This window comes from Narcine bancroftii, chromosome 5 (genome assembly GCF_036971445.1).
Source record: "Narcine bancroftii isolate sNarBan1 chromosome 5, sNarBan1.hap1, whole genome shotgun sequence".
Taxonomy (NCBI): Eukaryota; Metazoa; Chordata; class Chondrichthyes; order Torpediniformes; family Narcinidae; genus Narcine; species Narcine bancroftii.
Window position 1 is genome coordinate 224,958,235 of NC_091473.1, and position 26,312 is coordinate 224,984,546.

Here is a 26,312-nt window from a genome sequence, read left to right on the forward strand (position 1 = left end):
GACCTCATTATCTTTGAGAACACATAAACAAAAATTATTCTTGGAAGAGAGGCAGGAGGAATGTTTATTAGTCGGAAGTGTCTATTCTGCCTTTAGAAGAGGAAAGGATTCCAGATCTAAGCTCTTTGACAAAATTTTATTTTAAGGGCTGCATTTCTTCTGATTAAATCTTTCATCAAAGCTTTGTAGGATGAGCTAATCCAAAGTAAGGATTGCTTAAGATTGTTAAAACAAATGAGATACACAATGTAAGTAAAGGCATTATGGCGGGAAATGCCGAGAGGCTACTGTTAAATGACAAGAACTCATATATTTCCAATCTACATTGTGAATTCAGATCTGAAAGCCAAACAACAGATATCAAAATAACAGGGAGGGGGGAAACAATTGTGACTTAATGCATTTCCATTTGAAATTGTTCTTTATATTGACAAATCCTAATGGCCATTCAGTTTGTTTAAATTAAACAAAAAAATACTGAAAGCATTCAAGTTAAAGACTCGAAAAATTAACTCAGTTTATATTCTCAGAGATTATGCTAATCTGAATGCTTCCAGCATTTCTATTTCAGATCTCCAGTATTGGCAGTCTTTCTGATTTTCATTAACATGTTTAAATACATCTCTCAAGTTCCTGCAAGGTTACCCTGCGCGTTGTTAGGGTGGTTAAGAAGGCATAGGCCTTCATTAGTTCAAGAGCCATGAGATAATGATGTAGCTCGATAAAACTCTGGTTAGTCCGCTCTTGGAGTATTGCATTCAGTTCTGCCTGCCTCATTACAGGAAGGATCTTGATGCTTTGGAGATTTACCAAGATGCTGCCTGGATTGGTGTGCATGTCATATGAAGCAAAACTAGGGCTTTTCTCTTTGGAGCAACAAAGCATAAAAGGGGACTTAATAAAGATATTTAAGATGATGACAGTGTTAAATAGGGTGGACGGCCAGCTCCATTTTCCTGGACAAGTAGCAAATACCAGAGATCATCTGTTTAAGGTGAAATGTTTGCGGAGATAACGGAGGTATGTTTTTTTTTACCCAGGGAGTGGTGGGTGCCTGGAGTGTATTGCCGTGGGTGGTGGTGAAGACTTGGTCAATAGGAACTTTGAAAAGACTCTCAGATAAGCACATGGATATAAGAGAAATAGATGGTTAGGAGTGTGGGGAAGGGAAAAAGTTAGTTGGTTATGGAGTAGGTTTACATAGGAAGGCACTACATTGTGGGCTGAAGGGCTGTTTGGGATAGCTCTTTCAGAATTGTACCAAGCAGAAAATGAATGAGTTTGAAATGCAAAAAGTGGGAGGGACATCTGGTACTTATGGAAGGCTCATCATCAAAGCCTGAACACTGATTTTTTTTTTGATTTTCACTTCCTAAGTGGATTCACCCTGGTGTGCAAGTTATTTCTCCAGTGCCACTTGTGCATGTTACAGCACCATTAGTGTGCACAATGGCTGCTTCAGCTCTAATAGCAGAAATCTAACCAACATAGTGCAGCCTACAACCTGCACAACAAGAAGCAAACCCCCATGACCAGTTCCATCCAGCTGCAAACTGAACTATCCCTGCTGGGACATTGATTTTATGTGCACCATTTGTGCCTGACAGTTCTTGCATTGCTTGGACTGGAGAGCATTGCTGTGAACAAGAGGGCTGACAAGACCCTTTAGTTGCAATGATCAATATTAATGAGTTTGAATTAGGAATCCATCATTAATTGTCAGAATTAAGCACAGCACCTGTTTTTGATTTTCTAAATTGGGTGAAGTTCAATTTCTCAACATCCAAGTGTAGACATCATGGTATCTCGATGGTGGTCATGCAATTGTTTTTATTAAATGCAGGTAGTTCAACCAGAGATTGCAAGCTTTTTATTGCCCTGTAAGTATCAATATGTTAGGGTAATAATCATCTGCCCCAAATCCTTGAGAAGTTATGGGCCTGAAAGGAAAATCTTGTTACAAAGTTGATTTACTAAAGCAATATACCATGAATGATGAAAATCTGACATGAAAACGTGTGTAGAGAGAGGGGGTGGGGATGGAGAGTTAATATTCCAAGCTGTAAATCTTTCGTCAGAACAAGATGGGATTTCCAATGAAATGTCATTGGATTGAAATGTTAAGCATTTCTCTCTCCCCCCCCCCCCCCCCAATGTATAACTGCTAAGCATTTTTTCGGTATTTTCTGTTTTCATTTCTGATCCCTACCTTGCTTGTGGCAAAGAGAATTAAAGAATGAGTAATCCAATCATGTATTGCCTCAACCTGCCGATTCCAGTCTCTCCAAAATAACCTGTCTCTAAATCCCTACCTCATTAAATCACCAATGCAGAAAAAGTAAACAAACTCTGCAAGAAATGTAAAAAAACAGCAAACCTCACGATCCTGGTGGATTTTGCAGAATTGCATTGGAGAATCATGTTAGTTGCTGGATTCCTTGGGTTTAACCTTCCCATGTAGATCTCTTATTTAGTTTCAATGAATTTGACTTGTTTGTAAAATTTGCTCTTTTAACTTTTGAAAGACGTTGCCAGTTGATTAGACCTATATAATTACAAGACATACATTCACTGCCAAAGAGTAATTGATTTTTCACAGTAATTATGCAAGGATAGATTTGTTTCCATTTCTTTTAACTGGCTACCAAATTAAAATTATATTTTAATACTAATGAGCATGTTGAAATATCATTAGTCTATAAATTCATTGCAGCTTAGTTCAGAATATAAGCATAAATTTGCGAAAGCCTTAATGTGTGTGGTGCTGTCAAAAAAGCCAAGAGACTGCAACTTTAAGCTATTCTGGGAGAGGAGTGGAACCAATGCAATAGTGTGAGGCAACTATAAATGTTAAAGCTAGCATGTTCGGTGATTTGGACAGGTTGGGGCAAGGCAGGAGTGAGGAAGTTTGGAGAGACTTAACTGCATTTATTTTCATGTAAGAAGGCCAAGGGTGTATGACTCGGGGGCAGTTGGGGGAGGGGGGGGAAAGAACCACCCCCTTCCCTGCCAAATACAGACAAAACAGTATGGAAAACCGTATTTATTTTGTTGAATGTTGGGTGATTTGTACTAACTGTGTATCATCGGTTGATTTTTAAAAAAATTATTTAAAATTCGTACTTGTGTTTTTTATCTGTGTAAAATTTCAGGCAAATCAATCCCTCTGCCCCCCCCCCCCCCCCCCCCCTTAACCAAAGAGTCATGGATAAGGCTGACAGGCAAAGCAGGAGAACTCCAGGCATGGATAGGTACATGGGATTGGGCTATTATAGCCATAACTAACTATAAACTTGATTGAGAGAAGGGCACGATGGCAGCTTGATGTTTCAGGGTGCGGAGATAGGAGATTGGGGGTACGTTTTTGATTAGGGAGACCATTCCAGCAGTTGTTAGAGAATTTATTCCTGGGGGGAGGGTCATCCAATGAGAATGGGAAGAACTTAGAAATAAATAGGTCCTCCCTTCGATGGGATTGTACCATAAGCTCCTCAATAATCAGCGAGACTTAGAAGACAACTATATAGGGAGATCGCAGATATCTTTAAGGATAATAATGTTATCTTCCATAAAATTGACTGGGACTGTCATGGAGCTAAGCATTTCAATTGGGCAGAATTTGTTAAGTATGTCCAGGAAAATTTTCTCAAGTAATGTGTGGACTAACCATTCTGCAGAGGCCATATGACCTCCCTGGGGCCTCTGCATATTTAGGGTGGGGGAGCATGCACTGAAATCTTAAATTTTTTTTTATGTAATCTTTTGGAGAGAAGCATGGAAGTAATCAACTTGACTGCTTCATGGACAAGGGGACCCATAACCGTTGAGCAGAGTTCATGGGGAATGGCTGGTGTCGATCGCCCAACATTGTACTTTCTATTGGGAAATGAGGCAGGGTAGGTGTCTGAAGTGTCAATGGGGAGAGTGCTTTGGGACCAGTGACTGTAATTCTATTGGTTTTAAAATAGTTCTGGTAAAAGGTATTAAACTGTGGGAAGGCTAATTTAAATACCAACAAACATGAGCTCTGAAAAGTTGATTGAGAGGAACTATTTACAGGCAAAGATATGTCTGTTAAATGAGATAGAAAATGTTCAGAAATGCCATATTCCTATTAGAGTGAAGAGCAAAGTGGACAGGATTAGTGATTCGTGGTTGATGAGGGATGCTGCTATTGTCAGGGAAAAGGAGGAGACCTATGCAGCTGTAGGCACCTAGAATCAAGGGAATCCCTTGAGCATACGAGATGCAGGGTTCACTTAAGAGGGAAAAAATAGATGGCTCTGATAGATAAGGTAAAAGAGAATCCTAAGAGATTTCATAAGTAGATTAAGGGTCAAAGGTGAGAGAATAGTCCCCTGAAGGATCAATGTCACAGGAGATGGGCAAAGCCTTAAATGTATTTAACATACTGTTGAAACTAAGGAAAATGAATAGTGATTTCTTGGAACATATCCACATTACAAAAGAGTAAGTTCCAATGCCTATGGCATTGTGGAAAGTTTGGGAAGGAATTGCAGGCCCTACCAAGATATTTGCATTATTTTTTAGTCAGGGGTGGGTGGGAGTATTTTTGTTTTAAACAGTGATGAAGTGGCCTGGAGGTGGTGGATGTTTTCTACGTGGACTTTAGCAAGGCCTTTGACAAGGTTCCATCTGGAAGGCTAGTCCAGAGGTCAAATTGCATGGGATCCAGATGAGCTGGCCAGTGAATATGGAATTGACATAATGATGATAGGAGACAGACGGTAGTAGTGGAAGGCTGTGACTCACATTGGAGGCCTGTGTCCAGTGGTGTGCCTTGCAGATTTGTGCAAGGTCCACGGTTGTTATCCATATTAATGACTTGGATGACAGTATAGTCAGTGTGATTAATAAGTTTGCGGATGATATCAAAGTTGGTGGACAGTGAAGAAAGTTATCTGAGATGACAACAGCAGATTGAAAGAGTGAAGAGAAGATTTACTAGGATGTTGCCCAGACTTCAGGAAATGAGTTACAGGTTAGGACTTTATTCTCTGGACCATAGAAGAATGAAGGGAGATTTGATAGAGGCTTACAAAATCATGATGGGTATATACAGGGTAAATGAGGTAGATGAGATACAAACCAGAGGATATGAATTAAGGGTGAAAGGGAAAAAATAGAGCTAAGCATTTCAATTGGGCAGAATTTCCACCCTGAAAGTGTGGGAGTGTGGAACAAGCTGCCAGCTGAAGTGGCGAATGCAGGCTCAATTTTCAGATTTAAGAAGAATTTGGACAGGTACATGGATGGGAGAGGTATGGAAGGCTATGGACTTGGTGTTGGTCAATGGAACTAAGCAGAAAAATAGTTCAGCACAGACTAGAAGGGCCAATGGGCCTGTTTCTGTACTGCAATGTTCTATGACAATAAGTTTGTATCAATTGGGGAAATGGGCCAAGGATGGAAATGAACACAGACAAGTGCGAGGTCTTGCATTTTGGAAAGTTAAACAAGGACAAGACTTGCACAGTAAAAGGTAGGGACCTGGGAAGAGTTGGAGAACAGAGAGATCTAGAGGTAAATACATAATCATAATTGTATTCCCAGGAGAGGGCATAGATTTAAGGTGTTGGGAGAAAGATTCAAAGGAACCCGAGGGGCACCTTTTCACCTAGAGAGGATGGGGTATGTGAATGAAGTGGGAGAGGTGGGTACAATGCAACATGTAAATGATATTTAGACTGGAAGATGAATAGAAAAGGTTTGCGGGATATGGGTCAAGTGCAGGCTGATGAGACATGAACAGTTGGGCCGAAGAGCCTCTTTCATGATGCATCACTTGGTGACTCTATGAAATACCATGTGTCCCATCAACTTCACATCTTTATGGAAGCCTGTTGAATAGCATGAGGTCATCTTGAGATTAAGAGGAGCAGCAAGTCTTAAGAACCCCCTCAGCATTCAGGATGTAATCAATCACACACATTTTTAATGCATTTACAAAATAAAAGGGCTCAATATAGATTCACAAACTGAAATGGCACCTTAACATTTTGATTTGACTTCAAAATGTCCAAAAGTGGTTAGGATGATTTACACCAAAGGAATATGTTTGTTTAAGATCTCATGAAAAAGTTCGCACCACCTCTAGCCACATTCATCATACAAATTTCTTGATTTTTAAAAACCATTATAATATATATATATATATATATATGTGTGTGTGTGTGTTTAGGATATATAGAATGATAAAAGATTATCCATAAACAGATCCTGGAATGTAATTGAACACTCCAGCTACCTCTGCCTCATCCTGCCCCATTCACCTCTGGCACCCCAGCCCCTTTGCAGAGCATCCCCTGTGAACCTGGAGTTGGCAAGAATGATGCAGCATTACCTTAGGAGAGTCACATGACCAGTAGTATGATTGCAAGTACTAATTGTGATTTAAATTTTTTAAAAATGTAGTACCAGTTGATGCTCAAATAACTTCAATTTTATATTCAATATGTAAAAAAAGTTCTGGTATAGTGCACTTACAGAAATGATGCACGGTCGGTAACCCGGTTTGTCTAAAAAATACATACAACGTGTGCGTTATCTGTGTAAAAATACGGTAATACTCCCATCCAATAGGTTGCCCTACACCCAGAAATAACAAATGTCAAATTCAAACAGGACATGTAATGTTTTGCTGGGTTACTTAAAACACCTGATGCTCGTGCATGTAACCTCAATGCACCAGAAAACTTGGGTGGCACATTGGAACAAGCATAGAAGATGGCTTGGAACAAATGCAGAGCTAATGGTTAATGATTCCTTGCAAACCAGTATACTCAGTGTGCCTCTTTAGGACACATGACATCCTGTATTCTCAGAGACTCTGACATACAATCCAATCTGGAGCCCTATCATTTGTTCCCTCTTTTTTTTAATGTTGTGCCTTTAAATCCTGCTCTTGCCCTCTGTTAAGGGTGACAAGAACTGTGATCAAGAGGAGACCCTCCAACATGTTTGAAATCATGTCTGATTTTCTACCTCCCTGCCACCTTCTGGCATGACCTATATTTCCATTATATCCAGATTTCTATCGAGCCTCATCTTGAATGAAATTTTTACAGCTCTCAGGGTTGAGTATTCTAAAGATTCACTATCACCTGAGTGCAGACGTGTCTTCTCCTTTAAGTTATAAACTGTCACCCCTTATTCTCCACCTGTGACACCCAGTTCTAAACCCAGGAAAAACAATCCTCCCTGCCATGAGCCTCTCTCGCCTTGTAAGGATTTTGTGTGTTTTGATGAGATCTCCTGAATGTTGGTTTCATGTTCTGGACCTTTGCCATCTTTTTGCATGTGAGAGTCAGTAGTGAGGGAAAACGACCCAATAAGAGTGACGTGAGCTGGTTGCCTTATGCCACTTTTGTCCCACCCAATGATACTTTAAGTGACTGGTACGAACACCGCATTGTATTAAGATTTCACTTAAATGTCCAAATTCTCACAATAAATGTAACATCAAAAGAGAAACTCAGACAGAAATATTATTCAATTCCTAGGGTTTAAGCCGAGCAGTTAACTTGTGCATTGGAGATTTACCACCTCTGAACAGAGATGGCTTCATCAACGTGCTTCATGGAGTGTATATGTATGCATTGTAAATGAGCATTAGAGCATCGAGCCTTGCAGGCCCTTCAGCCCACAATGCTGTGCCAATTAACGAAGCAGCACGGAAGAAAGCTCTTCTGGCCAAAATACATACAAATAACCTACCAATCCCTGTATATTTTGAAGGGGGGGAAATAAACCAGAGCATCTGGGGACCCACAGGCCATGGGGAGAACATACAAACTGTGTGATTTGAACCCAGGGTGCTGGTGGTGTAATAGTGTGCTATCCACTACGCTAATCGTGCCACCCATTTGATCTCAGCCAACTGTTTTCGGTAACTGCCCTTCCATCTGCTCTGCTGTGATTCAGAGTACACCCAGACTCCCACTCAAAGGGTTAACACATCCTCTAAAGCAAAGTGTTAAATCCGAGTTATTTTTTTTACAAACCATGCCCAGTTGCCTGTGATTTATTTGGCCTGTAATTTTATCTTGTATAAACAAAAACTGCACTTGTTTCAATAAATACACTGCAGTGTCAAATGGGAAATATTTGCCTTACAAGGAGCTTTCTTGACAGGCTGATACCAGCACTCAGATTAGCTGCACAGGAACACAGCAGCCTGTGTCTTGGGAGCAGTGGGGAATTCCATAAACAGCACAGTAGCATTTTGCTCACAGCTGGGCTCCATTGGCCATACATTTACTGAGGAGTTTGAAGTCAGACTACCTCAATGGGCCACACAACGTCTTCACGTGTACTCTCCATATCATTTATCTCACCCAACTGGTCAATGTTGCTCCTTCGCCTCCACATTCTCTCACTCAGCTTGGAACTTGGCCGTTTGGCAGCATTTTGACATCGGTTCACGGACATGGAATCTTTGACCTCTTCCCTTTCCTCAGATCCGCTGAGTTTTGGCTATGTTTTCCATTTTATTTGTTTTCAGATTTTCAGCATTGACAGTTTTTAATTTAGATATACAGTGTGATAACAGACAGCACAGGATTTGAATCCCAGACCCAATCGCTGGGTGTGTAACAGCGTTGCGCTAACCACTACACTAAACTGTTTTTATTTTTTATTCTTCCTCATGTTCATTTCTGTGCTCTCTGCATAGATGCCTCCAGTACACCTCGGAAGTTTTTTTTCACCAATAACTCAGCTGTAGTCAAATCAGGAACAGCCTCAATTTTTTGATATGTACATATCCGGTTTAATGGCAATATAGAGCATAGAGCACTACAACACAATGCAGTCTATTCGACCCTCAATATTGTGGATATAAATTCTGCAGTTATAAAGTGATGTAACTAATTAAGACAGTATTTAGTTGCCCAGACTGCTTCAATTATTTTGTTATAAACCACAAAGCGATTGGAAGAGTTTTGACTGCAGGGGACAATGTATAAGGGCGTATAAGACGACTCTGTATAAGACAAGCCCCTGAATTTCCACCTAGAGTGTCGGTTTTGAGCTATACTCACTGTAGAAGACTGCACCGTCTGGCATTTACTGCTGAGCACATTTAATGTACTAATTCACAATATATTCAAAGAAAATTATCCAGTAAAGTTTAAATTTTATTCAGCACATTTTAAAATAAACCACTACTGGTTTAAAGTTTGAACAGAGCTGACGGCAGTTGGACTGGGAGGATGGACCCCTGAGGGGAGCGCTGAGTCTTTGCTGTTAAGGTTCAGATTTTAAGCCTGGCATGGGGAGCGCTGAGACTTCGCGGTTAAGGTTTGGATTTTTATACTTCCTGGTTTTGGAATGACGTTTTAAAAGATCTTGTATGCCAACATGTACGGTATTTCAGAGCTGGCTTGTTGTAACCTTCGTGTGAAAAGCATTGACCATGAAAGACTGGTATGGCCACAGTCTTATTGTACTCACCACAGTCCATTTCCCTGTACTTTTTAATTAATTTTAACACAGTAACAAGCCCTACTGACCCACAAGCCTGTGCGTCCAAATAGACCAGATTAACCTACCAACCCTGTATGTCTTTTGAACGTGGGAGGAAACCAAAACACCTGGAGAAACCCTCATAGACATGGGAGAATGTACACACTCCTTACAGACTGCTCTGGGTCACTGGCACAGTAATGGCGTCACATTAACCGTTACTCTAACATGCCACCCTTTTCGTCCTTAGCCCAATTATGAATGATGTGGAATCCCATGTTGGAGAAAATCCTGGCGCTTAGTTTTTGAGTTCCCATTCCAACTAACACTGTGTGAGCACCATCTTTAGAGAGACTGCAAGAAGGCAGCACACCACCGCCTTCAGCAGCAATTAATAATGGGCAATAAATACTGGCCTTTTTTTTTTTTTTTTTTTTTTTTTTTAAATTTTTTATTTTTAATACTGGCCTTGAAGTGCCGCCTATATCCTGAAAAAGACCCACTGAGTTTAATAGGGTAAACAAGTCAAATGTGCACGATCTTGTGTGTGAACACCACCCCCCCCCCCCCCTCCAGCCCCCTCCACTGTGTCATTGCCGTAAAAGTGATTGAAGTTCTTCTGGATGATCTCGGAATCCTAAACTGCGTTTCTCAGTAATTTTAGATGATTTCTCATCTGTACAATAGTGGGAGAAGGTGGCAGTGATAGAAAGAATGGCTAAAATATTTACAGTGGAGCGAACAGTAAAGCAAGTTACCAAGCATTAGCTGGAAAGGAATTGTCACAACCTTCCCTTAATAATCGGAGCCATCAAAGGTGGCACCGACTGAAAAGAATTCTAAAACTTCACTGAAGTGTTGAAGAGCCTCCACAGTTCTCCCACTTTGCAGGTTGTGATGCTTGTATGGAATCAAAACCTCAGATCCTGGAACAATTCTCTGATGAAACCCAAGGCAATCCCATCCATTACTTGCAGCACCTTGGTCTTCCCACCACGTTAGAAGTTGTGGGGTTCACCTTCAGTGTTTATGTCAGTTTCTCATCTCATCAGATAAGGTTCTGCATTGTCCTTTAAAGGAGAGTAAGTTCATTTTTGATAGACAAGGAAGTCTGCAGATGCTGTGAATGTAGTTCGATGCACAAAAGTGCCTGGAGAAACTCAGCAGGTCACGCTGTGCTCTTTATGTACCAAAGATATGCTTTCGGGCCTGAAATGAGCAAAGGTTTGTCAGGTGCCTGAATAAAATGGTGGATGGAAATGGGTGGGAGGGCAGAAGAGAAAAAAGGATGGGAAATTATGATGTGTGGAGCTGGAAGAAAGGACGCTGAGGGATAGGGAAAGGTGGAAGGTTAACAATGAACGCAAGGTATAATTTAAAGATGAAGGCCATCTGTTTCTCACCTTCACCGGCACATTAATTACTCTTCTGTTTTAGAGATTTGGCATTGCATAAGGTAGTTGCCATATTTGCCTGCACAACAGTGGCTGCACCATAGAGGAATTTCACGGACGTTTGAAATGTTGAGAAGCAGGTGCTATATAAATGCAAGTCATTCCCCCCATTTTAAATTAAACAAAGGGAAAAACCAAAACCTTTCATTTGCACAGCATCTCCAGCACTCTGGAATTGAGGCAATCTGAATGATCTTGAAATGAGTCCAATTTGTATTTGGATTAATGAGAGTAAAATTAACTTCATTTAACCAAAGTATCTTCATTGAACTTGACTTTCAATTTAAATGAGCATGAGAGGCTGCTTAATTCAAATATGAAAGTTTACCTCCAGCATTAAGCAGAGCAGTGGTAGAGAAAGGACGGCCATCGACGATCGACAAGAATCAAAAGTGTAGATCTGTAAGGCTCTTCTCTACAATATAAAGGTACCACATACATCAGAGTTTATCTTTATCCAGAGAAATGGCCAGTGGCGAACTTGAGATCTGGGGTCCACATGCTGCTTTTCACTAGCTTTTAGGAATGAGTTGCAGGCGGAAACGCTGAAAATAGATCAGCGAGAATAAGGGTGAGGTTAGAATGGCAGTGGTCCTAAGAGCAACTCAATCCCTACGGACACATGCCTGCCAGCTCTGACCAGTTCCCACCTATCAGTTCTTCGTTTCAGTCAAAGGTCTTTTTTTTACATTTTTGACTTTATTTGAAGCATAATAGTCTGTAGAATTAGTGGTCATTCCAGCTGATGTCTTTTAAATTTTGGACTTTTTTGTGAAGAAAAATATTCAGTAGGATTCCTAAAAGATATTTATCATGCATGTTTGTAAAATTCTCACCACTATTGACTGCATTTTGTTTTGTCTGTCCAGTGAAACCTGCTTAGAAAAGTTCATGAGCCCATCCTTAAAATGTGAAGTCCGCAGAACAAGGTGCTGCGAACCATTTGAATCAGGCTGTCATTTTAACCTTTCTATAAACATCGTCAAGAACGTCACCAAGATCTTGCTCAAAAATCCGGGACACACTGGAAAATAATAGTTTCTGCCGAATACACTGCAAAATCATTTGCATCTACTGTGTTGTCACGTCAAAATAATAGGTTGACTGCATCTTTTAAAGTGGTGCTCAGGTTAAAACATCTGAACGTCTAGTTTATTTTTAAAAGCATTTACTGAACTTTTCCTTTTTATCGAGGCCCAATGTTTTGTGTAAAGTGGCTTTTATGGAATTTGGTATCAGTTGTCTGAATTTGAGAATATTCAATATAAAGAATAAGCAGAGGGCTGAGAGCTGCATTAAATACAAAAACTTCACTCAAGAAGGCAATTTAAAAAAAATCTAATAAAAATAAGAAGGGTTGGTTTACAGTCCAAGCCCGTTTCCAGTTTAATCGTGAAGCAAGCATCCTAAACCAATGACTTGATTAAGTCCTGTGGTTGCTAGCAGGTGCCTACCGATAGTCCCACTATCAACGAGTTGCATGAGCTCAATTTTGCCCATCCCCCCCCCCCCGCCAACCCACGGCAGAATTATTGAAATAAAGGAAGCTGGGCAGGTTTCACTGTTGTGATTAACTGAATGAAAATTTGTGTTCAATCCCATTAATGATGTGTTTTTCTTGAATCCAGGCAATGAATGTGGTAAGTATCTAATTATTTTGTCCATTTGTGTGCATGTTTGTGCATGTGATATTTTTTTTAAAAAAACCTCTCCTGCCCAGGGTGTTTCCAAGACCAAGCCATTTGCAAAGTATGTTGGAGAATTGAACTGACCTGTTCAGGAGGCTCCAAACTCTAGCTTGGCAGTCAGTTTCTAAAATGCAGGCCCTTTTTCCCCCCCACCCAATGAAATTTTGCTGAGGTTCAAGTAATCAATTACTTGACTCTGGAAGCATGGTTACTTCCAGTGCTTTATTGGACAGATCACTGTCCAATTCCAAAGTGCCAGCAGATTGTCCATTTAATCCAATTTATTTAAGGAAGGGGCCAGAATTCAAATATCCTTGATAAGGATTGGAATAGCCTATAGTCTTCATTTGTTCTTTTTAAGCAAGAAAGGTGTGCTTGTTAGTAGGAACATTCCAAGAATAGCTTTGATCCAACCTGGGCTGGAAGAGGTTATTCCTTGGCTGTTATTTTATGCTGTGTTTGTGGAACTGCCCCTGTCTTTCATTTTCCAACATTTGAAATGAAATGTAAAAGTCACTTAAGGCAGTAGTTGCAAATAAAAGTGGTGCCAGATCTGTAAAGGGTTGAAGATGGTTGTTGCCTGAGGGTGGCAGAGTATGACAGCTAGTAGAGCCATTAGGAAAAAACTCCAGTACCCCAGGTTTGGTTCTGACCTTCGACGTTCTCCATGTGATCCTGTGGGTTTCCTCCAGATCCCTCTGTTTTTTCATATATCCAAGAAGTGTGGGCAGGTGGGCTAATTTGACATCGTCAGTCCCCACCCCATTCCCCTCCCCCCCCCACCACAATGTGGGTGAGTGGTAGAACCGACGGCAATATGCAGAGAATGGATTACTAGTCGGGGAATGGGATTGCACTGTGAGGCAGCACAGATTCATTGGCTGAAGTGGTCTCTTTCTATGCTGTAATGAAACAGGGAGTATTGGATGAATGGTTTACGATGGAATATTTTTGTGTCAGTCTCAGAGAAACTTTAGTTCTCAGGATGGATCCTTTTGGGGAATATTGTGGAACAGAAGGCGAAACATATGCCTTTTAAACCTTTTTATTCACAAAGTTAACCGTTGTGCATTGGCCTCACATCCACCTTCCCAATCACTTTCCGTGTTCTCCGATTCCTTATCTTTATTTCTCGTTCTTGACTGCATTCAACAAGTAGACATTGACAGCATTGGAGAATTGTGAAGGAGTTTCATAAAGTTTCTCCTCGGATCAACGGCCTCCTCTAATTCTATTCTTCTGGATTATCCAGTTAGAGGATTGTCCAGATTATCTGCTTCTGGATTATCCAGATAGAGGAAGCAGGATTTCATCATCATCTCCTCTAATTGGGATCACCTTTCACCTTTCCCAAAGTCGAGTGGGCATTGGTCAGTCTCAGTCAATCTTCCTTCATAGGACATCCTACTCGTCCCAGGAATCATTCAAGTGAAAATACGCTGCGCTGAATTCCTCTGGGTACGGAGATACAAACTGAATGCAACGCTCTGAGTGAGGGCTGATCAAAGTCCAGTGCCATCTCAGCAGGGTTTCCTTAACCGTGTATGCCAAGCCCCTTTGTAGTAAAGTCCAACATACTATTTGCATTTCTAACTGCTTGATTTTACTGCATGTTTATTTTCTGCTGATCTCCTCGTCCGACTCACCAGCTCCCTCTGATCACCAAGATTGATTGCCCTAGTCCTGCTTAAAAGTACCTCATATTTGCATAGACCCCATGTTCTTGCCTGCCAATTTAAACAGTTTCTGCTATCAGAGATGCCTTGTATTCTCCTCACAACTCATTTCCCTTTGTTTTGTTGGCAAACGTGGACATGGCACAGTTTTTTTCATTGAGGTTATTGATATAAATGGTAGACAGTAGTTACTGTCTCCAACATAAAAAAAATTTATCCATTTATTTCCATAGTTTAATTCCTTTCATCAGTTTATTGTGACTTGCGTTCGTCAACCCCAACCTTGTGAGCACTTTTTGAAAGCAAATGTGCAAAAATATCATTAGTTAATAAATACTTTTTGAAAGGCCTCTGCTACACTTGTCTAACCTGTTACATCCACCAAATGCTTCATTAGATTCCCCAGTTTGATTTTCCATCTGGAAGCATTTGATGAATTTCTAAGGGTACAATTCCGCTACCACTCTGGTGAGAACAGGTGCGAGTTGATCAGATCCATTATTCCTAATTTTGTCTTTCCCTTCTTTCTTAAATAGCGCCATAACATGTGCTACCACTCAGTCTATTGGAACTACTCCATAATCTAGGAAATTTTGAAAGGTCATCATTAATGCATCTGCTTTCTTTGCAGTTGTGAATTTTGTAACCTTGGGATGCAGGCCATTGGATCCACGAGAGTTGGGTTTTAGACCCTTCAATTCTTCCAGCACTTCACCCTTGCGGATAATCAATTTCCTTCGAACACCCATTCTCAATGGGGGGTCAGGAGGGCCACAGCACATTTAAGGAGGGCCACGGACTGAAATCCTAAATATTTGTTATGTGGTCAATAGGAGAGATGTACCGAAGAAAGCAACTAACCTGGCTGCTTCACAGGGAAGGGGCCCATAAACTTTGAGCAGAGTCCTAAGGGACCCATAGCCAAAAAAAAAACGTTGAGAATGGCCGCCTTAGACCATTGGTCCTCTCCGTTCTCCTCAGTTTATTGTGTTTTTGCTTTGTGAAGCCGAATGGAAATAGGTATACCCCACTTTTGAAACTTAAGCCGAAATGGCATAAAGCGAAGACCCATTGGAGGCTATTTTCATAAAAGCACAAACCCATTCAAACCCTTTTGTGAAAGCCAACACGGGTTTCTTTGTAAAAGCAAATTTTCGTAAAGCGAACATTCGTAAAATGGGGTATACCTGGATTTGATGACTGCTTCTGGAAGAGGAGCTGAGAAAGCAACATCAGTGAGGAAAAGTTGAAGGCCATGATAGCACAAGTTAAACCCCAGAATAACTTAATTATTTTACTGAGCTACTATGTAACGGAAATGGAAATTACAAGGGGAAGCTGTGGGAGGATATTGAAGGGTTTGAGCTATAAAGCATCAGATGGCTCCTGAACGGCAGGCAAGTTCAGGGTTAGATCCAACATGCTACATCCTCCTTCGTGTTGAGACCCGCAAATATTTTGGTGAAAGGGATACTTTCTGTGGGTCATTTCTCCTTCACCCCTAACTTCTCCAAACGTCGCCTTTAAACGCCTTTATGGGAAAGACAAACAAATAGTCTGTCTGCCCTCTGCTGAAGTCAAGCCCTGTAAAATTTTCACCATAGTTCATCTTAAGATTGACCAAGTGACACCATCCCTGTAGTCAATATCCTTCCTCCCTGGCTATTAGGCAGCTGCTAACATGTCAAATTGCTTGATTTTCTTCAACCCTATTGCATCCAACCTGCGATTTTGGTTACTCAATGGTGACAATGAAATGCTTTTCACCAATAAATTGCTTATGCATTAGGAATTCTTCCCCCCCCCACCCCCCAACTAATGATAACCCTTTGAAAAGGAGAAAGGCTTTCATGTTCCCATTTATTACAATCCAGATTGAGGTTTTGCTATTCCTATTTAAAACAATGTTTTGTTTCTCACAAGTTGAGCTGATAGAACCATTATGTTTCTCTTGGCACTTAAGGTTTGATTCTAAGGGAGAGCAGTTATCAGATAGCTAAACCAATAAGGTTAGTTTCCATGTTAGTCTTTACTGCAGAGAGTTTTTCTGCTAGTCTTTATCGCACAACCTTTTAGCAAGTGCAAGTACGGGAGCTGTTGCTTCCTGGCGCAGGAGCCTTAAGTTCAATCCTGCTCCCAGCTGCATTCTGTGGATTTTGCCTGTTCTTCCTGTGACTATGAGGGTTTCCTCCCACATTCAGAATAGCTGAGAGACTTAATTCCCCAGTGAATTGCCCGTGGTGTGTAGTTGAGCGGGCGAATCCGGGATTAATGTAGGATTGTACTTGATGGACTTGGTAGGCTGAAGGGCCTGCTTCTTTGCCGTGTTTCCATTAATTCATTTGTCTTTTGCCTCATGATTAACAATTGTTGAAACTACCCCAAAGTTGATCTTTATTCAATGATCATGTTCTGCAAAATCTTGAGGCTGTATGGAATGAGAAACATCACACTGATCTTGTAGAAATTTTTCTTCTGATGTCCAGTTGTTTATTTTGGGCCCAGGAGTTTAATCCCCCTTATTCTACTCACTTGAACTGAACTAACTTAGGTTCAGAGGTATTGTCAGTATATATATGAGATCACATACACCTCTGAGATTCTTTTACCTGCAGACAAGGCAGAGTTACTACTAATTGGTTGTGCAAAAGAAAATTGTCCACAGAGTACACATGTAAACTAATAAAGAACTGTAATCAGAGAACAAATGTAAACAAACTGTGCAATACAGAGAGAATTTAAAAATCAATAAAATGCAAAAGTCCCTGATTGACCTTGCTGTGGAGGATTCTGATGGTGGAGGGGGAGCAGCTGTTCCTGAACCTGGTGGTGCGAGTCTTGTGGCATCTATACCTCTTTACTGATGGCAGTAACGAGAACAGTCTGTGTGCTGGGTGGTGTGAATCCTTGATTGCTGCTGTTCTCAGCAGTGGGGAGAGTTTTCCCTGTGATGTCCTGGGCTACTGTAACCACTACTGTTTGGGAGGGATTTACACTCGGGCATTTAGTGCCGCATGCCAGACTGATACAGCCAGTCAGCACTCTTTCCACCACACATTTGTAGAAATTGGCCAGGATTTCCAATGTCATACCAAACCTCCTCAAACTCCTGAGTAAGTTGACAGGCTGACGTGCTTTCTTCACGATACCATTAGTGTGTTGGGTCCAGGAAAGATCCTCTAAGAGGGTGACTTCCAAGAAAAATTTACTCACCCTCTCCACCTCTGATCCCCCAGTGATCTCTTTACCGACAGTTACTGGCACTGCCTGTGTTGGTTGGTCTTCCTTCCTCATTTGGGAGTAAATTACCAAAAAAGTTTTTTTTAACTCATTAAATTGTTGAGGTTGTTGTAGGTCTAAGATTTACTTGTTCCTTCTTGGGAGTTTTCATTTCAGCTGGGGTTGGTGAGTCTCATTCAGTCAGGTGCTTTCCTGTACCACTTTCGTAGGGAACAAAGGATCAGTTGTCAACTGAAACCAAGGTTCAGAGATACAGGGAGTGCGGAGCTTCAACTTACAGAGAGAAATAGAATCTCAGAATTGTTTAAACACAGAATAAGGTCTTTTAGTCATCAAATCTCCGAGTAGACAACCATTTCATCCCCGAGTTAACTTTTCCCAAGTGTCTATGCAACTCCCATCTGAAGGCACTGATGGATTCTATTTCCACCATTCAAACATGCTGTGAATTCCAAATTCCTTTAGTTTTAGGTACATTTTAATGATTAAATGTAAGGGCTATAATGAAAAGGCTTGTCGAGGGCACCCATATTGGCAGTGAGGGTGATACCGAGGAATATAGGTTGCAATAGTAGGAATCAAGAGATATCAATACACTTGAGGAGGTAACAAATACAAATCAGAAATTTGCAGTTTATTCATTTAGACCCATCAAGCAAAGCAAGGGAATACACAATAAAAGGTAGGATACTCAGAAGTGCAAAAGATTAGAAGGTCCATAAAATTCTTTCTTGATTGTAGCAAGATGGGTAGATAAAGTGATTAAGATATTGGAGTAAAAACACAAAAATACTGGAGGATCTCAGCTGGTCGCACATCGTCCGTTGGTAGCATAATGGCCAGTGCAATATTATTACAGAGCTTTCGACTCCGGTTCGAATCCGATGCTGTCTGTAAGGAGTTTGTACCTTCTCCCTGTACAGGTTTCCTCCAGGTGCTCCGGATTCCTCCCACTGTTCAAAATGTTCGGGGTTGTAGAGTAATTTGGGTGTAATTGAGTGGCATGGGATTAAATGGCTGGAAGTGGCTTCTGCTGGAATTAAAAAAAAATGTTAAGATATATAATCCATCATTTTGGATGAGTCCTTTAAGGTATGAATAAGAAGCAGGTGGGTGTCTGAATGAAGTGGCGGGGGGGGGGGAGGAGGGAAGAAAGGGCAGGGGGGAGGAGCACAAGTCAACAGACACAAGCCCATAACTGGAGATGAAAATCGTTCTTTACTTTGACAGGAGAAGGAAGGTGAGGATTGATCTGGGGATCAGGAGAGGAAACACTAATGATTCTAATGCCAGTGCTGAAGGAAAGGAGGCATGGAAGAGGGGCCAGGGAGGGGGGCAAACAGAAACTGGAGGTCGATGTTAATGCCATCTGGTTGGAGGGTGCCCAGATGGAATCTGAGGTTCCTCCAATATTGTGAGTGGTCCCAGTCTGGGAGTGCATGAGATCGTCCAATATTGTGAGTGGTCCCAGTCTGGGAGTGCATGAGATCGTCCAATATTGTGAGTGGTCCCAGTCTGGGAGTGCATGAGATCATGGACAGACACGTCATCATGGGAAGGGGACGGGGAATTGAAATGGATGGCCACTGGGAGATCCACGCTATTGCAGATGACAGAGCGAAGATGCTGACAGAAGTGATCTCCCAGTCTATGTCCAGTCTCGCCAATATACGAGAGCACAGGGCACAGTGGATGACCCTCCAGCCTTTTTATTCAGTTGTCCACCTGCCTTTTTCTCATACCTTGAAGAAGGGATCAGGCCCGAAATGTCAGTTGTGTATCATTAACTCATATGGACATCGTGTGGCTTGATGGGTTCCTCCAGCACTTTTGTGTTTTTACGACAGATGCAGCATCTGCACCTTTTGTGTTTCACTCTAAGAAGGTATTTCAATAGACTTTATTAGCCAAGATGTTGAATACAAGAGCAGCGAGACACCCCAGCTGGAGTATCGTAGTTATCTCATTAGCAGAAGAAAGGAAACACTTGAGAGTGCAGGGCTTCATGCAGGTGTTGCCAGGGCAGAGAAAATGTAATTAATGACAGAGATGGGCAAGGTTGGTGATCTGGACAGTGCCATCTCATGGAGTGGCGGAGGCAGAAGCCTTCGCCACATTGGGGGAAAAGAAAGTCCAGGATAGGGGCTGAAGGATCTATAATCCTCCATGGCACTGGGCCCAGAATTAGGATGGGGAAGTAATGATGAGCATTTTCAGTTTTAATGATCTCTGATGTAGAAAACAGGGTTGAAGTCTTCCTGATAGGATAAATATTCAATCGAACTGTCTACGAAGTGATAATCTATTAAAAAGTTTTAGGTCAATGACCTTTTATGAGAATTTGGGAAAAAAATGTTGGGATTTGAAAGTTGAGGAGCAATAGGAATGAGCAAACAAGGGCAGTATATGGTAATGTTTATACTTGAGCAAAGTGTCCTAGAATTTGGAATTGCATTCTAAACATCTTGCACATTTCCTGTTTTGTTGTATACCACAACAAAAAATCATTCTTTACTCTGACAGTTTGTCACTTTCCTTGCTCGACACCTCACTCCCCTTTTTATATTTTCAGTGTTACTGATTTCACCCTGAGTTGAAGATCTTGGGAATAGAAATTCGGAAATCAGCTCTCCCAGGTGCCAGTATTAAGGGAAACTTCTCCTGACAGTTAAATAAGATGGAGTGCCCCTACAATGTGCTAGTGTGCATGCATCTGCTAACTTCCATCCTGAAACCTCTCTAAAGAGGGATAATAAGATGAACGGCAGTGCGGACCTGCACTCATTAGAATCTGGGGAGACAATCCTTCATAAAAGACAGTTATGATTGATTGACAGGGGTGGGTGGGTTGCCTTTCACTGAAATTAACAAGAGTCCTGGTATGTTCAAATTCCTCTCCATTGCACCCCTCCAAAACACTTGCCGTGGGTTAAGCTCCTTGCTATATGTATTTTTTTTATTTTACAACTGCTCCTTTTGTAAGCAGTCTTCCACCTTGCAGTGAAGGATACAGAGCCTCTGAGATTAAAGATGAATCACTAAGCATCAGGGCTCTTTGTGATAAGCGATCTTATTTTTGGAAGGCACGGTCTTGTGGACCAGAGGACCTGTTACTGTTCCGCATGTCTAAATTAAATTCTCCAATTGGATATGCCCACCGCCAATGACATGTTTCTTACTTTGCATGCTGAGATCAATCATTAAAACCTGTTCTCGCTTTATTTAAATGCAGGCAAAACATTTGGTGATGTGAATCTATTGCAGGATCTGAGCCCAGTTACATGATCTCCATGAGGTTCTTTGTCAGGTGTAGCACTGATGTCACACACACACACAGTAGAAGATACACACACACACACACACACACACACACACACACACACACACACACACACACACACACACACACACACACACACACACACACACACAAGAAGATCGTTCTGTCATGCTTATAAAAGTCAAAGAATGCCAAAGATTTTGCCTTCTGCTTCTTGAGGCCTTCCAATCTCAATCGCCTATTGGGTTAATGCGTGCTTCATTGCTGCTGGGGTCCATAGTCTGACATAGTCACAACAACTTCTGTCGAACTCAGCGCAATTGATCCTCAGAATCAAAAAATAAAGCAAGGTGGTCCCTCAAAATGATGATGAAACTCTGCAGCGATGGCATTGGAGAAAAATAACCCTTCCAGATATTCACCCAGCTGGCAGAAATATTTAGATTGAAAGCTGAAGTGTAGAACTGATGAGCTATATGTGGCCACCAAGAATCCCTTTAAAGTGCTGGGCTGTCTTGCAAGGAACTGACCTCAGATCACCTTTCCACATGGACAGTAGTAACTTTATTTTTCAGAGTTTCAACCACAATAAATTACAATCAGTGGACATTTTCCATTGTCTTCTGGCATTTGCTTTCTTCTCCCAGGATCATTCCTGGAAAACCTATGCTCAGGTTCTGCCAATCCTTCGCAGTTTTGGCCAGTCATCAAAATAAAAACATGAGAAGATTCCAAAGTAATTATTTTCCCCAAATTCCCCTGGCATACATTGTGGATTATATGATTCAACATTGCTCCCTCAACCAAATTGCAAGACAACCTTCTGGGTATCTCGCCCATTGTGGGATCCCAATGATCAATTGAATAAAAAGTAAGCTTCACCTGCAGGAAGATAGAAGCATCAGTGGCCTTGTACCCCAAATAAGATGGATTATGTTGGAATCAGTGAGATAAGATTTCCTTGAATAATTTTATCATCTTGGGTTAATGAACAGATCTCTGAACCAAGGTGGCACAATCACTTTAATTGGTCTTTCCCATTGTCACTGACCTTGTTTTTGAGTTTACTGTCCATTTTATCTTTTCTGTCCTCTATTTCTCTGGAGTATGTTGCTCATCCATATTTCTTTATTTTAAAGGATCAAGCTTCAAAGGATAAGGCTCTTCAGAATATGGCTGCCATGTCTTCAGCACAGATTGTTTCAGCGACTGCAATGCAGAGCAAATTGGGGATAACGCCAATCCCACAAGCCCCCTATCCAGGGACAGCCAGGGTAAGAGACTTCTATCTGCTTGCAACACCCTGTTAACGTGCTGAGTTAGTCCCCCCGGCCACCTTTTGTTGGCCTGAGTCAGAACGTTTTCAGTTCAACCTTGTTCTTGAGTCAAGATCTGAGTTATTAATTAATTGCAGTTGTGCATCTTAAGCGAATGTAAAATCTTCAACAATGTATGGATAGGATGGGTTTAGAGCAGTGGTGTCCAAACCTTTTGTGGTTGTGGGCCACATGCAGAAAAATATAAGGAGCCTCTGGCAGTTTTCAATAGTTACACTGCAAGAAAATGATGTTTTAAGACCAGAAAATCCCGGTGCCATTGGAAATTCATTTTCTATCAAAATAACTATACTACACTACTGTATAGTTTAACTGCTGACATTCTGGTAGTTTATTGATGTGCTTACATATTACAATCGATCTGCTGCTCTTAAATTTAATTTCAATGAATGCAATAAAACTCTTTAAAACTCTCATTCAAAAAGCTGTGCAAAATAAATAGCTGGGTGCAAAATAAGAACAGGAAAAAAGATCAAGAAAGGGACAAGGCCATTGCCAACATTTCTCCACCACTCTCAGTGAATATGGTTCATGGCCCAAGTGTCCACCTTATGATTATAATGCAATGTGTATATCTGTAGATAGGCTATTAAAGTTAACAGAATCCTTGCAAGTCAAACAACACCCTCTCCCTCGACTCGTGGAAAAAGTATTCATTTTTCCACCGTGTCTGAAATTTTCGGGACTCCCTTGCTACTTTCCATCATTTTAGTTCTACCATGTTTAATCAACTGAGGTAAATGGGTGTTTTTCTTAAGCGGAGGTAAACTTTTTTTCTTCACTGACGTAAACCTTTTCAACGTCATTTATCGATGAAAAAGTTGTTCAAAATGGCAGCGACTTCTAGTGTTGAAATTAAGAAGTGCAACTTGTTGTGAGAGGCTATATTCTAACGGGCCACAAAAATGGGCAACAGGCCGCAGTTGGCCTAGGGGCTGTAGTTTGGCCTGCCCTGGTTTAAAGGGGTATGGCCCGAATGCAGGCAAGAGGGACGAGTGTGAGTGGAACATTTTGGTCGGCATCGGCAAGTTGGGCTGAAGGCCGTTCCACGATTTGTGACCGTGACTCTCTATGACTCCATGATACCACTTGGGTGGAAACCAGGTGACGTCCATGGTATCTTGGCTAATATTTGCCCTTCATCCAACACATAAGAAATTATCTGTTCTTTTAATCACAACTTCAAATCTGTATTTGAAAGAAAATTCAGCTGTGCTTCTTTAGTTACAACACTATTTACTCTTTAAAAAGTGATTCATCCACCCTGAAGTACTTTGGTTATAAAAGGCACGATATAAATTAAACTCTATTGCCAGACACTTGCCAAATAGTTGTATTCAGAACAAAAGATAAAGATATGGCTTGAGTTTGTGATATCACACCAAATCCAAAACTTTATCATGTCTGTTGTAGTCATCACCCTCCCTGAGTCAAACTGGCTCTGAAAAATTATGAATCAGTTCTTAAATACACAGTGACTTCAGTGTGTGCTCAGCTGGGACAACAAACTCAATACAGTAATGAACAAATTTGCAGTCAATGTTACGGCCATAACCCCAGTTAACGAGTCTGTCATGTGACTCACCAATGGGCCAGCTGACCAAGGCCATGAACCGTCCACTTTCAGAAACATTACAACTTCATTTGGCGGTCTCTACTGCTGATAATTAGATAACAGAGAGGAAGAGAAATGGTCCGGGCATCCACAATTATCCAGCAGAGGCTGACACAAGACCACTTTGCGCGAGGCAGCATCTGTCGAAAGGTGTCAACATAGGATCAGCAAATGTCAATGGGAGTTGTCATCATGTGTGCCCTGTGTCCACTCTGTGACTTGTCGCTCATCATTATTGCTGCTTCCTTCTGGCTGGAAAGGAAACAGGACTCTGTTCTGCCTGGTTGCTTCTTGTAAAGATCATGGCAACTGTATAAATGTATTCTCACAACACCCTTCAGCTACAAGATGTGCTTAACCCTGACCTTTGCAGGAACCATCTCCTGGTTGCCATAGCAAGTATTTTAATGGTCCCTTGGTCAGTTTGTTTTCCACCTCAGTAATTTTGCCCTCGTCTGCACAGGCAGCAAAAAACTTGTGCGCGCTTGATCAGACTTGAATTTTCTCACCTGCTGAACTACCTGTCACATCCACCTGTCTCAAACTGATACCTCAAGGAGAGGAACCATAGAACATACAGCACAGAAACGGGCCCCTTGGGCCCTTCTAACCTGTGCCGAACCATTTTTTCTTTTGCCTAATCCCACTGACCTGTGCCTAGTCCATAGCCCTCCATGCCTCTCCCATCCAAATTCTTAACTGATAAAATTGAGCCCGTATTCCCCACTTCAGCTGGCAGCTCGTTCCACACTCCCATCGTTCTCTGTGTGAAGAAGTTTCCCCTCATCTTCCCTCTTAACCCATGTCCTCTGATTTTATCTCGCCTATCCTATCTACATGTACTCTGTCTATCCCCCTCATCATTTTAAATACCTCCATCAAATCTCCTTTCATTCTTCTATGCTCCAGGGAATAAAGTCCTAACCTGTTTAACCTTTCCTTGTGACTCAGTTCCTGAAGTCATTTCCTTTTCCTTCAGCCATTAAGCAAGCACACTGGGTGCAGGGATTTGCCTGTTTTGAGGATATTCTTGTAGACAGGATTTGTGCAGTCCAGTCTATGAGAATATCTCAGGCATCCACTTTTTGGGAACGTATGCATGCACTATTCTTCACCATCCTGTACAAATCTCCCTCCCATCACCTCACCCAACCCCCTCGCCAACAAAAGCATTCATTACATCAGCAACAAACTTCACTGTCGTCGGGCAGACGTGCTTTGAATTGTAGCACTTCCCTGATGTGTGCAAGAAAGGTCACACATCAACTGAACAATGCCATTTTCAGTGCGGCTTTACACAGGGATACGTGACATGGCTGTTCTGTCCACCTCATTGTCAAAGTGTGTAGTCTCAAGAACACTGTTTTAACAACATTAGGTAATGCAATTTCTTGACTTCAATCTTTAAATAACAGCCAAATATTAAATCTCATTTGCTTGCCTTCAACCTTGCAGAAGCAACCTTGACATTGCAAGCAAGTGGCACCGCTGTCATGTCATTTGCTGATTTTTCTCCCACTTTGGCTGATGTTTTTCAAATGTGGCACAAGATTCCTGCTGCCCTTCATCTACTTCAGTGCTAATGGGTAACACTCAATAGGAGCTCCATGGTTGGCCAACATGATGGAAGACAGCTACCTCACAGATTGCTACTCATACCAAGCAAACTGTTTAATTTAGCAACTGACTAAGCACTTGAAATGTTCCCCTGTACTCTACTGGCAGATAAAGCCTAGACAGCAGGTCTCTGCAAAATGCGCTCCAATAATTCTCTAATAACCTTTCACAAACCAGCAGTCCCTGCTACCCTTGAAGAACGTGGGCCATGGTGACGCCACCCTCTCCAGTCTCACTTAGGTTCAGATTTAATGCACCTTCACCTCCCTGGGCCAAAGTCCAGGACTCTCCGACCTAAAAGAACTGGAGCCATGTTTATGCCACAAGGGGTGGTGCTTCATGAAGGTACAAGTTCACCAACTTCTCAAAGGCAGATTGGACATTAAAATGCTGGCCTTGCCACCAAGACTCAGATCATGATCGAATGTTTTAAAAAGTTACAAGCTATTTTGTGTAGGGTATAATTTAGATCAGCCATTCTTGATTTTTTTTGGGGTGGGGGCTCCGGCCTCCTTCGGACGCTGGTTAAAGTTTATGGGCCCCCTTCCCTGTGAAACAGTCAAGCACTTCTACTGACTATATGAAAAAATATTTTATGGGGGGGGGGGGGGAGGAAGTGATATCTTCTCTTCTCAAAAGGGTTTCTTGAGTAATTCAGTACCTTTCCACATGATCATAAATGAGCTTGTGCTATTAGGAACAAAAACTGCTGTTTCATTTTATTTCCTCCTGCCAAACATTTTTCTAAACCTAGAATTCCAAATCAAATGGTAATATTCCTTTCTTCACTGAAATTAATTGATATGGAATGGATCTGACATTAAACAGAAAACTTCCTTGATATATGTGGGTCAATAGTCGATTGTTGGACTTGCTCACTGATCCAAGGGAAGAGAACAGACCCTAATGATTGTAATGG

General features: G+C 41.5%; 1 protein-coding gene across 1 annotated transcript in view; it reads left to right on the plus strand.

The window, feature by feature from the left end:
* The window catches only part of LOC138765539 (transcriptional enhancer factor TEF-5-like), a gene marked incomplete at its 5' end in the record, with an annotated part of 196,427 nt that overhangs the window by 115,086 nt on the left and 55,029 nt on the right, over positions 1-26,312 (plus strand). The window contains one exon of the mRNA XM_069942570.1: positions 21,964-22,098. Within this exon, the coding sequence (XP_069798671.1) occupies positions 21,964-22,098 (135 nt within the window). The remainder of the gene's footprint in view (positions 1-21,963; positions 22,099-26,312) is intronic.